We start from the raw sequence: 13113 nt of genomic DNA, 5'->3' as shown, positions 1-13113 counted from the left end.
AGCCCACATGGTGAAGACTTGGGCCTATTTTTTCTTCTATTAGGCACAGGGTCTTTGTTCTATTGCCTAAGTCTTGATCCTCTTTGAGTTTTGTGCAGGGTGAGAGATACGGATTTAATTTCATTTTGCTACATGTGGATTTCCAGGTTTTCCAGAACCATTTGTTAAAGAAGCCATCTTTTCTCCAATGTATGTTTTGGTACCTTTTTCTAGTATGAGAAAACTGTATTTATGTGGGTTTGTCTCTGTCTTCTATTCTGTACCATTGGTCTACATATCAGTTTTGTTGTCAATACCATGACATTTTTGTTACTATGGCTCTGTAGGAAAATTTAAGTTCTGCTTAAATGCCTCCTGCTTCACCTTTCTTTCTAAGGATTGTTTCGGCTATTCTGAGTCTTGTATTTTTTCAATGAGTTTCATGATTGCTTTTTCTAGTTCTATGAAGAATGTCAATGGGATTTTAATAGGAATTGCATTAAATCTGTATAACTCTTCTGGTAGCATGACCATTTTTACAATGTTAATTCTGCCTATCCAAGAGCATGGGCGATCTTTCCATCTTCTAACATCTTCCTCAGTTTCTTTCTCTACTGTTCTATAGTTTCCATTGTAGAGGTCTTTCACCCCTTTTGTTAGATTGATTCTCAAGTATTTTATTTTTTTGAGGCTACTGTGAATGAGGTGGTTTTCCTGATTTCTCTTTCAGCGAATTCATCACTGATGTATAGGAATGCATTTGATTTATGGGTGTTAATTTTGTTTACTCTTCTTCAGGACAAACATTGCAGTTTGGGTAGCAAGATGGTATGTAACTGATTTGCAGAATTTCAGGTATGAGGACAGTGAAACGTATAACCTTGGAGGAAGTATCAAAAATCTCATTCAAAGTTTTGATTCCACTCCATGGATTCTTCTTCCCAAAGACATCTCATTTATGTTAACGTAATATAAACTCAGTCCCTCTAAATTGATCTCTTAACTTCCAAAATAATACTGAAGGTCATGCTGAAGATGATGAGAATGATAGTAACTGAAGCATCACAAAACATAATTAAGACCTTCCTCGTGCCTGGGCCTGAGCTATTTTCTAAGTAGTCTGCATCATTTCATATGTACATTCTTTCCCATATCATGAGCACCTATGTCATTGCTATTTTACAGCAAAATAAGGAGCATGATGTTTTTATGTAATTTGTACCAGGTCATTATGCAGTGAGCAGGGAAGACATGTTTTGTTTTTCAGCCTGTCTGATTAGAGACATGGCACATCTTTCCAAGAGAATCTTAGTGGTTTGTCTCCTTGATAACCACTTCCTCTCCCATCCTCTAGGAAGAGACCTGCTAATGATTGTGACCTGATAATCATGTGATCTTCCCTTTGGGAATCTCTGGGTTAACCACAGAGATGCTCTGTGATTGGCACCGATTGCATCAACTGTATTAAGGACATCTGGGATCACAGGCAAAAAAATCACAGAATGAATAGATACTAGGTCAGTGTAGAATTCTCTTGCCCTCACTCTAGGGAATTCTTACACCTTTCCACATCCAGTATGATCTTACTTAATCTCAGAAGTAGGCATAGGAGGCAGAGCAAGACGTTCATTGCTTGAATGAGATTCACTAGCTTTCATCTCCCTGTAGACACAACCAGTTGCATAGATATTCACACAGCATATTACATTCCTAAGAGCTGGGGAAATCAAGTGAGAATGCTTAGTGCCTACTTTTAGTATAAAAAATGATAATACATATGGAAGAAATTAGGAGGGAACTAGCTGCCTATGTCATCCCTCTCCCAACTCCAAGCAGCCCAGTGCATACAGAAATGCCTCCCATGCGGGAGGGAGGGAGAGTAAATGGCTTAGACTTGAAATCCAGTACCAGGCTTGCCATGGGACATCCAGAGCTAGGAAGAGCCCTGCTTCGCTTACCATCATGCCAACAACCATGGAGTGAGCTGCTGAAATTCATGGACCAGGTGGCAAAGAGAATTCCATCAACACTGTTCCACCCAGCTCAGGTGACAAAAGGGAGCAGGGGTCCATACACTGGGGAGCCAGGCACAGAAGTTGGCACAGGGCTTTGTCTTGGAGGTCAGCTCTGGTGATACCTGGCATCCAGTAAAAACGGAAGACCCTGAACACAGGCTAGACCTCCCGGAGCCTCTGAACTGGACCCAGTATCAGGCAGAGATAAGTGAAGCAGTGGGACAGACTCAAGTCTCAGCAGAATCATTTTCACCCTTGGATTGGGTCTGGGGCATACCTGCCCTCCTACCAACGCTGTACAGGTCTCTGTAGCCATGAGACTGAAGTGCGACCCAGTTTAGCATCAGCCTAGTTGGCCAAACACTGACTTCACCAACACAACGTCAACTTCAGGAAGCATAATGTGGTGTAAGACCCCCATCCTCTGGGGGTAGAACAGGGTAGAAAGCACAAAGCTTTGCCTTAGTACTTGTACTGGGCTGGTAAAACCTAACACAGTTAGAGTTTCAGGAAAATGTAACTTAACTAAACAGTCCAAATAAGTTGCCAGTCAGTGTGGTGGTGTGCACCTATAATTCCAGAGACTTGGAAGGTTGGGGCAGGAGGATCACAAAGTTCAAAGTCAGCCTCAGGAAGGCAACTTAGGAAGGCCCTAGGCAACTTAGTGAGACCCTGTCTATAAATAAAACATAAAACAGGCTGGAGATGTGTATCAGTGGTTAAGCAACTCTGGGTTCCACCCCTGGTAGTACTACTACTACTACTACTAATGATAATAATAATAATGTGCCAGAAATAAACCACATAGTAATCAGTGTGGGAAAACTCTCAGAGAATTTAAATAAAGGAAATTCAATGAACTTAAAGAAAGTATGGATAAATGATTGAATACTATCACAGAGAAACTTAACAAAAAGATTGAAACAGGTTTTTTAAAAAAATCAAACAGAAATCCTTGATCTGAAAAATGCAGTTAGTGCCAGGTGCAGTGGTACATGCCTGTAATCCCACCAGCTTGGGAGGCTGAGACAGGAGGATCACAATTCAAAGCCAGCTTTGGCAATTTAGCAAGGCCCTAAGCAACTTGGCAAGACCCTGTTTCTAAATCAAATACAAAAAAATGGCTGAGGATATGCCACATGGTTAATCCTCCGTATCAAAAAGAAAGAAAGAAAGAAAGGAAAAGACAAGAAAAAAAATACTTAGCAAAAAAAATGCAATAGAAACCATCAACAGGAGTACAGATCAAAGAGAAGAAATAATTAGTAATCTTGAAGAGAGTCCATGTGAAAATACAGTTGGAGGAAAAAATGAGATGAAGAAAGACTGTAAGAATTTTTAGACAGTATTAAGTGAGCAAATATTAAGGTTATTGGATTGGAAGAGTCTTGTAAATGCCAAAGGGGTAGAAACCATGTACAAAGATACAATAACAGAAATCTACCTGAAGCTAAAGAAGGATACACAGATCCAGGTCAAAGATAACCGGTCAGATAGAACTCAACCAAGTCTACCCTTTGAGACCTCTTATAATCAGGTCTCAAAGGGGAAATCCCACCTGATCTCACTTATGTGTGGAATCCAGAAAAGTGGAACTCACAGAAGCAGAGTGGGGTGGTTATTAAATGGTGAGAGGCAGGAGGTAGAGAGTCTGCTCAGCTCAAAGCACAGGCAGGTACAGGATTCCAGGCAGAAAGGAGGAAGATGTTTACCAGGTGGATTTTTATAACACAGTGAACAGCAATGTATTACACTCCTGAATATTGGAAACAAGAGATTTATGTTCTCACCACACACAATTTTATAATTTTATAAAATATGTGTATTTCAAAAATCATGTTTATGTGATAAATATTTGCAATTTTGATGTTAATTAAAAATAAATAATTGAAATTTAGAATTTACTTTTAAAAGAATTTTGGAGATGATGAAGAAAAATATCACCGTGCATGCAGTTTTAAAATCTCTAAAATTTAATCTTTTTAAATAATTTTTTAGTTGTGGATCAACCTTTATTTTATTTATTTAAATATGGTGCTGAGAATCAAACCCAGTGCCTCACACATGCTAGGCAAGGACTCTACCACTGAGCTACCACCCCAGCCCCTTGTGTTTTATATGGCACTGGGGGTTGAAGCCATGTGTCTATGTATACTGATATAGTTCAGGGTTCACCAGTGAGCTTCATTCCTAGACCTTTTTATTTTTATTTTGAAACAGGGTCTCACTAAGTTGCTTACCACCTCACTAAGTTACTGAGGCTGGCCTCAAACTTGTGATCTTCCTGCCTCAGCCTCCTGAGTCACTGGGATTTAAGGTTTGTGCCACCAGGCCCAGCTAACATCTCATCTTTGTCAAGTGCTTTAACTATAGCTGAAATACCCCCAAATGTAATTACAAGTAGACTTGTCTTTTTATCATCCAGTTGCAAACCCAGAAGGAAATGTCAGTGTCCATGATCACAAAAGATGATGCAAAGGGGCTGGGGTTGTGGCTCTGTGGTAGAGTGCTTGCACACATGAGGCACTGGGTTCAATCCTCAGGACCACATAAAAACAAAATAAAGATATTATGCCTCCCTACAACTAAAAAATAAATATTAAAAAAGATGATGCTAAATAAAAACTTATTGTACTAAACTTGAAACACTTCACCCATAAGGAACCCTATCTAATATTTTCTCGGCCAAGTAAATCATAGTGTCTAATATCCTAGCTGATAAAGAGTAAAAACAGCAAATAAATGAAGGGATGTCAAAGTAAGAAAAGCATAGGGACCTGCCACATCTGGTCACTGTGGAAATGAGCAGGGAAACTCACCATGACCCTAACTAGCAGGGAGGGAACTGGAAAATGTTAATTGCACCCACCCACAGAAAGTCTCAATGGAATTAAAGCATTTTACTTAAAGCTGAAATTCTTTTAAAAACGACATAGATTTAATTAACAAGAAACAAAACAACTTGGTTGTTTCAAAGTACAACAATAAAATGAGATATAATAGTTAAAAATAAAGCTCATTCAAGATGATGAGAAAGGGAAGGTCACCTTAGTCAGTGGGTTAAGGACAAGACAACATAGGCTAGTCATGATTCTCCCAGGGATTCAAATCCTCTTCCTTTTCAGAACAACTGTTTGCACTACTTAGCACATGAATAATTCTAACTCAGATCTACAACAGACACTAGTATGGCAATATGTAAAAACGTGGATGTGTAACCATTGTGATTCTGCAATCTGTATGCGGAGTAAAAATGGGAGTTCATAACCCACTTGAATCAAATGTATGAAATATGATATGTCAAGAACTATGTAATGTTTTGAACAACTAATAATAAAAAAATCAAAATGAATTTGATAGCTTTAGAGCCAGTAACAAATGTGTGTGTGTGTGTGTGTGTGTGTGTGTGTGTTAGAAGAGGGATGCACATTCTCAGATAGAAAAATAAAGATTCACCTTTAAAATTATATGTAAAATGTTGATTTTAAGTAGAAAGCATTTGACTGAACATGAAGCATTAGGAAATTAGAGCTTATAAACATGCAAAGAACTGTTGTTAAAAAGCGTTCAGATAAATGCATAAGATGAAAAAGCAAGTGAAGACATAACTTTATGAAGTCAAAGATGAGTACGTCATTAGTTCTTTAGATGTGTAGGTGATGTTTGAAAGCAAGAGCATCTCCGAGGACACAGCTTTGTGTGGGTCTTTCCTCACCCATTTAACAAATCCTACAGTAGTTGTTGTGAACTTTCACTGTGGAGAAATAAGATTTACCTGGAGGGCTTATTAGACACAAAGAGCTCCCTGACCCTGGAGTTTCTGATTGCATGTATCAGGGTGGAGGCCAAGAATACGCACTCTAACAAGCTCCCAGGTGATTCTGAGCCTGCTCTTCTGGTGACAATGGGTTGAGATCCATTGTTCTCTGTGTCCCTAGAGCTTGAGTCTAGTTAAAGTTGTCCTGCACTGTTGACTTCTGCTGGTCCCCTAATCCCAGTCCTGTTGGGTGCAGTGCTCTCTCAGATGGCCCCAAGGAAGTCCCTGCTGCCCTGGCTCTTCCACAAGGGTTTTCCCAGAGGGCGCAGGGAGACCTTCCATTCAGCTTCTCTTGTTAGGTTCAAAGACGCTGTGCCCTGGGACTCTGGAAGCTGACTTAAACTTTTCACAACCTTACAAAATCCTCAGAGAACCCCATCCAATTCACTGTTCTAACAGCTTCCTGGTCTTTACCCAGTTCTGCTCCCACAGGGTAGAAAGGGAAGCTTTCTGCCAGTTCCTTCTCCCTAAAGACAGCTGTTGGAGGCACATTTGCTTCTCCAATTGTTTGTCTCCTTTCTCGGGTCTGCTCAACCGCTTGCAGTCAACAAGCTCCTTCTCCTGGAGACTTAAAGAGAGTTCTTTATCTGTCTCCAAAACCGTCTCCCAGGGCCCATTAAGCTGCTGCTCTGACTGTGCTCTTCCCTTCACAGAGTTTAATTTCACAGACAGGAGTTTCTCCCTGGGGGCTGTGTTAGTGCCACAGGGGCTCCCTTAGGCTTGCCTCTGAGCGCCCTGCTGGACTGACATGAAGTCATCACTCGTGACTTTGCCACTGCACATTGCAGAGTCAGAAGACTGGAAATGCCCTTCCTCATGGTGGGGGACGGATACAAGGTCCCTGTAGACCTCAGGGCAAACTACTGTGTCAGAAATGAAGACTTCCTGTGAGTTAGGTGAGGACAGAGTGAGCACAGGGAAAGGGGATTATCAGGTAGACAGCAACCTGTCAATACATGAAGCACTAACCAAAGGGATAGATGGAAAGCCCAGGAGGGGATTTGTAAGAGGCCATCACTAACTGAATAATTACACAATAATAATTTAAGTGGTGCTCACCCCAGTGTTGATGTGAATGGAGACTAATGTGGTCTTTGGGACTTTCTTAGAGAGTCATGTAAGTCAGAGAGCATGAGGGGGGTCCTGAGAATGAGAATAGCAGGGACACAGGTAGGATTCAGCCTGGGATATATTCTTTATCACTGCCATCTGACAGGAGTGAGATGAAATCTTAGAGAAGTTTTAAGTTGCATTTCTCTAATCACTAGAGAGGTTGAACATTTTTCCATATATTTCTTGATCAATGCACATCTTCTTCTGTTCATTTCTCTAGCCCATTTACAAATTGGGTTTTTTTGTTTTGGTGTTAAGTTTTTTGAGTTATTTACAGATACTGGAAATTAGTGCTCTATCCGATGTGCATGTGGTAAAGATTTTCTCCCACTCTGTAGGCTCTCTGTTCGTGTTATTCATTGTTTCCTTTACTGAAAATAAGTTTTTAGTTTGAATCCATCCCATTTATTGATTCTTGATAGTATTTCTTGTACTTTAGGGGTCTTATGTTGGGATAGTTGTTATTAAAAATAAGAGATTATTTTGATGAGGATATTGAGGGAAGGGTACTCTTGGGTAGGGATTTTGTGGGTGGTGATATAAATTAATACAACCATTACTGAAAAAAATTAAAAATTTCTTCAAAAAAATTAAAAATAAAACTACTTTATGATCCTATGATCCCAAGACAAAGGATATGCCTGAAAAAAATAAAATAAGTACTTTTAAAAGGTATTTTCACTCCATGTTTTAATCCATGAACAACTGCTAAGCTTGAATATCCATCAACAGATGAGGGGATAAAGCATATGTGGCATGCATACATAATGAAATACAATTCCAGCATGAACAAAAAGAAATGTTGTCATTCAAAATATGGGTGACCCTGGAGATCAGTATATCATGTGAAGTAAATCAGGCAAGAAGGATCAATACCATGTGATTTCATTTGTATGTAGAATTTTAAAAACTCTCTGATAGACATAGCAGAATGGACTTTACCCAAGATAAGGAAAGTTGGGAGACCAATGTGTGGATGGAAAATTTGTCAAAGAATAGCAAATTCCAGGTGGATGAGAGGAATAAATTAAAGAGATCAATTGTATATAGGGGTGACTATAGTGAATGACTATGCATCATTTTTTTAATGAGTAATGGATGTCAGTGTACTTTACCACAAGAACAGTACCAATAGTAGGTAATGCAGGTGTTAACTTTTCAGATGTTGTAATTTTACAACTTATAATACTTTAAAATATGTGCACACTTTAAACATACAATTTTTTCTATCATTTTTAAAAATAAATAAATTTGAAAATATATTAAGAAAAGTAATCACCAAGAAAGGACTTCTTTGCCTCCACAACATGGTGCACACAAAATGGTCCATGAAACCTCCAGTGCATGTTTCAACAGAGGCAAGTCACAGAGAGATGGTTCCTGGTGCTACCAGCACAAGAGCAGGGTCCCTAGAAGATCCTGGTTCCAGGTTCTTGATGTGAGCAAAGAATTGAGTGAAGTGCGAGAGGTTGGCAGGGAGACAGGGGTTACTGAGAGCAAAGGAGAACACTGTGGGAGAGCTGGGGGCTGAGATGCCAGGTAACTCCAGGCCCAGGCCACACAGTGGAGCTGCTTTTGTTGGGCTGTGCTGGTTCTCCCCCTTCTCCCCTGGTGGATCTGGGGTTGACTGGCATCTTGGTTGACAGCTGAATTCTATATAATTTCTTTTCTGCTGCCCATGGATAAGTTTCTTTCCCCCCAGCAAATGCACAGGGAGAAGAAATCTGTAATGCTAATGACAGGTTAACTAGCAACAAGTTCACTTAATTTGAGAACTTGGTCTACTGTGTTTCTCCAAGATTGGGGACTTTCCCTTCATGGTCCCAAATTCCCCTGGTGGTAGTCTAGCTTCCTCCTTTGAACCACAAGATGATCCAGTGTCCCCTCATAGGAAGGAGCTTGAGGTGGGGTGTTGTGAGGGCCCTGGGAGGAACCCAGAGCCCTAAGGGGGTGGTCTCTTCCCACCCTTATCACCCACCTAACACTGGGATGTGCTCCTTCTGGACATGAGACTTCCCTTTTCAGAATGAATAAAGTCACACAAGTCAAGTGACAACCACAGTCGTGAAATGATAATCGTTTTCCTTTGACTTGTATGACTTCATACCAGTTCCTTCAGGAAGAAGAGGTTAAGCACTTTAAGGTAAAGAAGCTTCACATTCAAAAGGAAAATGTGGGGGCAATGAGTGTCGGCATGTGCCATGATAAGGGCTTTAAATATCAGATCAGAATGCTCAGGACAAAAACTGACCCAAGTAGAAGGCATCTTTAGATTAAGAGCCCCATAGATTAAAGACATCTGGGGGGAGAAAACTTACAAAGGATGAACTGATGAAGTGGTTGAGGAGAAACCCATACAAACTCTTACACAAGCAAAGTCAAAGGTGTTTCTGGAATGGAAATAGGAAGAAGCATGTTTTTCAGGGGAGAAAAGAGTCATGCTATGTAAACTCACAGTCTTTGCCTCAGAGACCCAAGCATCCACCTAGTTCTGAGGTCAATGTCCCTCAAGGACCAGAGGTTGCTCTGCTGAGGAGTCTCCCCAGGGCCCCCTTCACATCCTTGTTCCTCAGGCTGTAGATGAAGGGGTTCAGCATGGGGGTGACCACAGTGTACATCACTGAAATGACTGTGCTCTTGTTGGAAGGATGGGTCCCAGCAGAACTGAGGTAAACCCCCAGTGCCGTTCCATAGAACAAGGAGACCACACAGAGGTGGGACCCACAGGTGGAAAATGCCTTAGACTTGCCCACAGAGGAGGACATCCTCAGTAAGGAGGAGACAATCTGAGAGTAGGAGAAGAGGATCCCAGTGACGGGAAACACGCAGAGGAGTGCTGTGGCTACAAGCAAGACGATATTGTTGATGAGGGTATCAGAGCTGGCCACCTTGAGAACCTGTGCTAATTCACAGAAGAAATGTGGGATTTCAGTGCCCACAGAGAAGCTCAGCCTCTTCATCAGCAGAATGTGCAGCAGGGAACTGCAGAAGATGACGAGCCAACACAGCAGCACCAGGAGGACACAGAAGTGAGGGCTCATGATGATCATGTAATTCAGGGGGTGGCAGATGGCCACAAAGCGGTCATAGGCCATCACGGTCAGTAGGAAATTATCCATTCCAGCAAAAAACATAAAAAAATACACCTGAGTGAGGCACTCTGTGTAAGAGATGTCTTTCCTCTGTGCCTGGATGTTCACCAGCATCTTGGGAACCGTGGTGGAGGTGAAACAGATGTCCACAAAGGACAGGTTGGAGAGGAAGAAGTACATGGGGGTGTGGAGGTGGGAGTCACAGAAGATGGCCAGGATGATGAGCAGGTTCCCAAGCACTGTGACCAGGTACATGGATAGGAAGAGGCCAAACAGGATGGGCTGCAGGTCTGGATCCTCTGACAGTCCCAGGAGGAGGAACTGTGATAGAAGTGTGCGGTTCTCCACTTCCATGAAGCTGTCTATTCCCCTTGAGAAATCAACAAAAGTTAAAAACAAACAAGCAAAGTTAAAAAGTCAATCAAATAAAAACAATACAACTTGATATCAAGTAATCCTCCCTTCACAATGTCACCCTCAGGTGGACGTCCTTTGGCATGCCTGATTCCTTCCCATAGTGATTCATGTGGCTAAATGGTAGCTTACTTCACTTTTGCATGTCTATAACAAACCAGACTTTCTTTAATTCAGCAGAAATCTCTCATTTTATGTCTACTCACCTATTTTAATTCCCTTTTTAAAATTTAAAATGAAATAACTTAAAATGAGATAATTTTGTTTTGTTATGACCCATCCAGAATATTTTAACAAATTTCATATTTTCCTTGATAATCCCCACATTTCCTTAGTTGAAATAGCTCTATAATAATAATAAAGCATGGACTTAGAAGTAAAAACAACATTTATTCTATGACTTAGTAATTCCTAATAGTGTGATTGCTAAGTCACTACCTATTTTAAACTAGAGATATTATTATTATTATTATTATTACTTGTTTTTAAATTTAAAAATTCCTAAACAGTGGAATTCAGAATAAGTAATACCTGTTGTTATTATTTTTATTATTCTACTTTATGATAATTGTTTTGGATAAGTAGCTCTCCCAACAAGCAGAATAGAGCTTGATCTGCAAAATTCTTGAGTTCTTGAGTGGGACTTCCTGGAGTAGATTTTTGCCTACCCATCTTATTATGTATGACCTTAAGAAAGTCATCTAAATTCTATTAGTTATGAATGCTTTATCTCTCCAGTAGTAGTAGTAAATATTTCCTATATGATAGGACCAATAAAGAAATGTAATGACATGATGATATAATTGTTCTATTGTGGTTTCTGAGACATTTGATGAACACTTAAATGTGAACTTCTATTCTTAACATCACAATACATTTTTCCTGCATGAGTATCATTTAGCAACATCCCCTTAAGTCAGGCAGCAATCAGGATAAAATTATGATCATCATAAATATAACAAATCTGCTGGGCACAGTGGCACACACCTGTCATGCCAGTGGCTCAGGCAGCTGAGGCAGGAGGATCACAGGTTCAAAGCCAGCCCCAGCAGCTTAGCAAGGCCCTGAGCAGCTTAGTGAGACCCTTTCTCAAAATAAAAAATAAAAGGTCTGAAGGTGTGGCTCAGTGGTTAAGTGTCCCTGAAAACAGAAATAATTAATTAATTAATTAAAATGCAACAAAATTTAAAAATATAAATACACACCCCCAAAATATAATAGTTATTACCTTAGGGTCACTGTACAGCATTCCTAATTAATAGAGATCCTCATGGCTCCTACTTTCAGAGAATGCCTGCCTGGTGAACTCTTCCAACGTGAGGAATAAGAATGTGGACCACATAGATAGGAGGAGAAAATAATACTGTAGTGCAATTAAACTCAAACACAATGCGTGTGTGAGAGTGTTCTTGCTCTTTCTGCTCTTGGGTAGGTACGTTTTGTGATAAAATAGCTCAGGTAATGGCTAAAATTTTTTCAAGGTGCAGGGACTACAGCTTCAAGGAGTAGGTAAGTCTGGGACATCCCAGTATCCTGATTCTGGAGCAGAGCCCAGGATCCAGGTCCTCCCCATGCCCCCTCCTTGGCCCCCAGCCTCACTGTGACCCACCAGCTCTGAGCGCTAAGGCTGATGCTTTCTCTTCTCCACCCTCTCTCTCCCAGGGAAGCCCACTTGGGTTTTCAAGGAGGCTGCATCTGAGAATCACAGGTGAAGGCCAACAGGGCCATGTTTAAGGCTTCTGTCCTCTCAAGTGTGGAATTCTCAGAGCTCCTAATTAACTAGATTGTTCTATGGTCTCTCCAGATCCAAATAATTCTGCTCCCTTGGAGTATGAAGGAGATAGCAGAATAGAAAATTTCAGTCAATTTTGTGTTTATCTATGTCCAATCAGTTAAGAGATGATTTCCTTCAAGGGCAAACTCACTGATTTTGGTCAGGTTTGAAAGTCACAATATGTCCCCTAAGGAAGGAGGAATTTCTACAAGGACACAATCCTAGGAACTTCCTCTGACAGCTCCCTTAAATTGTCTTTGGAGATTGAATGGATCATTGGGGTCCACAATGTTATGAGTGGAAAGAATTCCATCCTTTCATTTTTCTTAATTATTTTTGTTGTTTTGAGTTTAATAATTTTTAATGGACAGGATGGTGTTTATTGTGTATGACCTTCTGTTTAGAAACACCACACACTGAAAATCAGTTAAATCTAAGAAATTAACATATACATTACCTCATATTGGTGTCATTTTGTGGTGAGTCATTTAATATCCACTCCGAATTTTTCAAGAATACAAATCATTAGCAAGAGTCACCACACAAGAACACTTCTCTTGAACTTAGTCTTCCTATCTAACTGGACTTTTGTCTCCTGTGACCAGTATTTCTCCCCCAACACCACCCCAACTTCTCTAGTTTTCTACTGAGATCAAGTTTGTAAAATTCCATGAGTGAGTAGTGACCTACCTGTCCCTGGTTTATCTTTCTTAATATAATATCCTCCAGGTTCATCCAAGTTCTCATAAATGACAGGATTTCCTTTTTTATGCCTAAATACCATCGTGTGTGTGTGTGTGTGTGTGTGTGTGTATGTGAGAGAGAGAGAGAGAGAGAGAGAGAGAGATACCCTCCTATGTGTGTGTGTGTTTGTGTGTGTGTGTGTGTGTGTCTGCATGTCTGTCTGTC

At 40.5% G+C, this 13113-nt stretch overlaps 1 protein-coding gene across 1 annotated transcript; it reads right to left on the bottom strand.

Annotated features, from left to right (window-relative positions):
• Positions 1-9431: 9431 nt before the first annotated feature.
• Positions 9432-10370, bottom strand: LOC144253701 (olfactory receptor 7D4-like). Its single transcript, XM_077796409.1, has one exon. It carries the CDS (start codon positions 10368-10370, stop codon positions 9432-9434), a length of 939 nt encoding a protein of 312 aa, XP_077652535.1.
• Positions 10371-13113: the final 2743 nt, after the last annotated feature.

The sequence above is a fragment of the Urocitellus parryii genome, chromosome 3 (assembly GCF_045843805.1).
Source record: "Urocitellus parryii isolate mUroPar1 chromosome 3, mUroPar1.hap1, whole genome shotgun sequence".
Taxonomy (NCBI): Eukaryota; Metazoa; Chordata; class Mammalia; order Rodentia; family Sciuridae; genus Urocitellus; species Urocitellus parryii.
The sequence above is the reverse complement of the archived record's forward strand: the minus strand, read 5'-3'. Positions and strand labels throughout refer to the sequence as shown.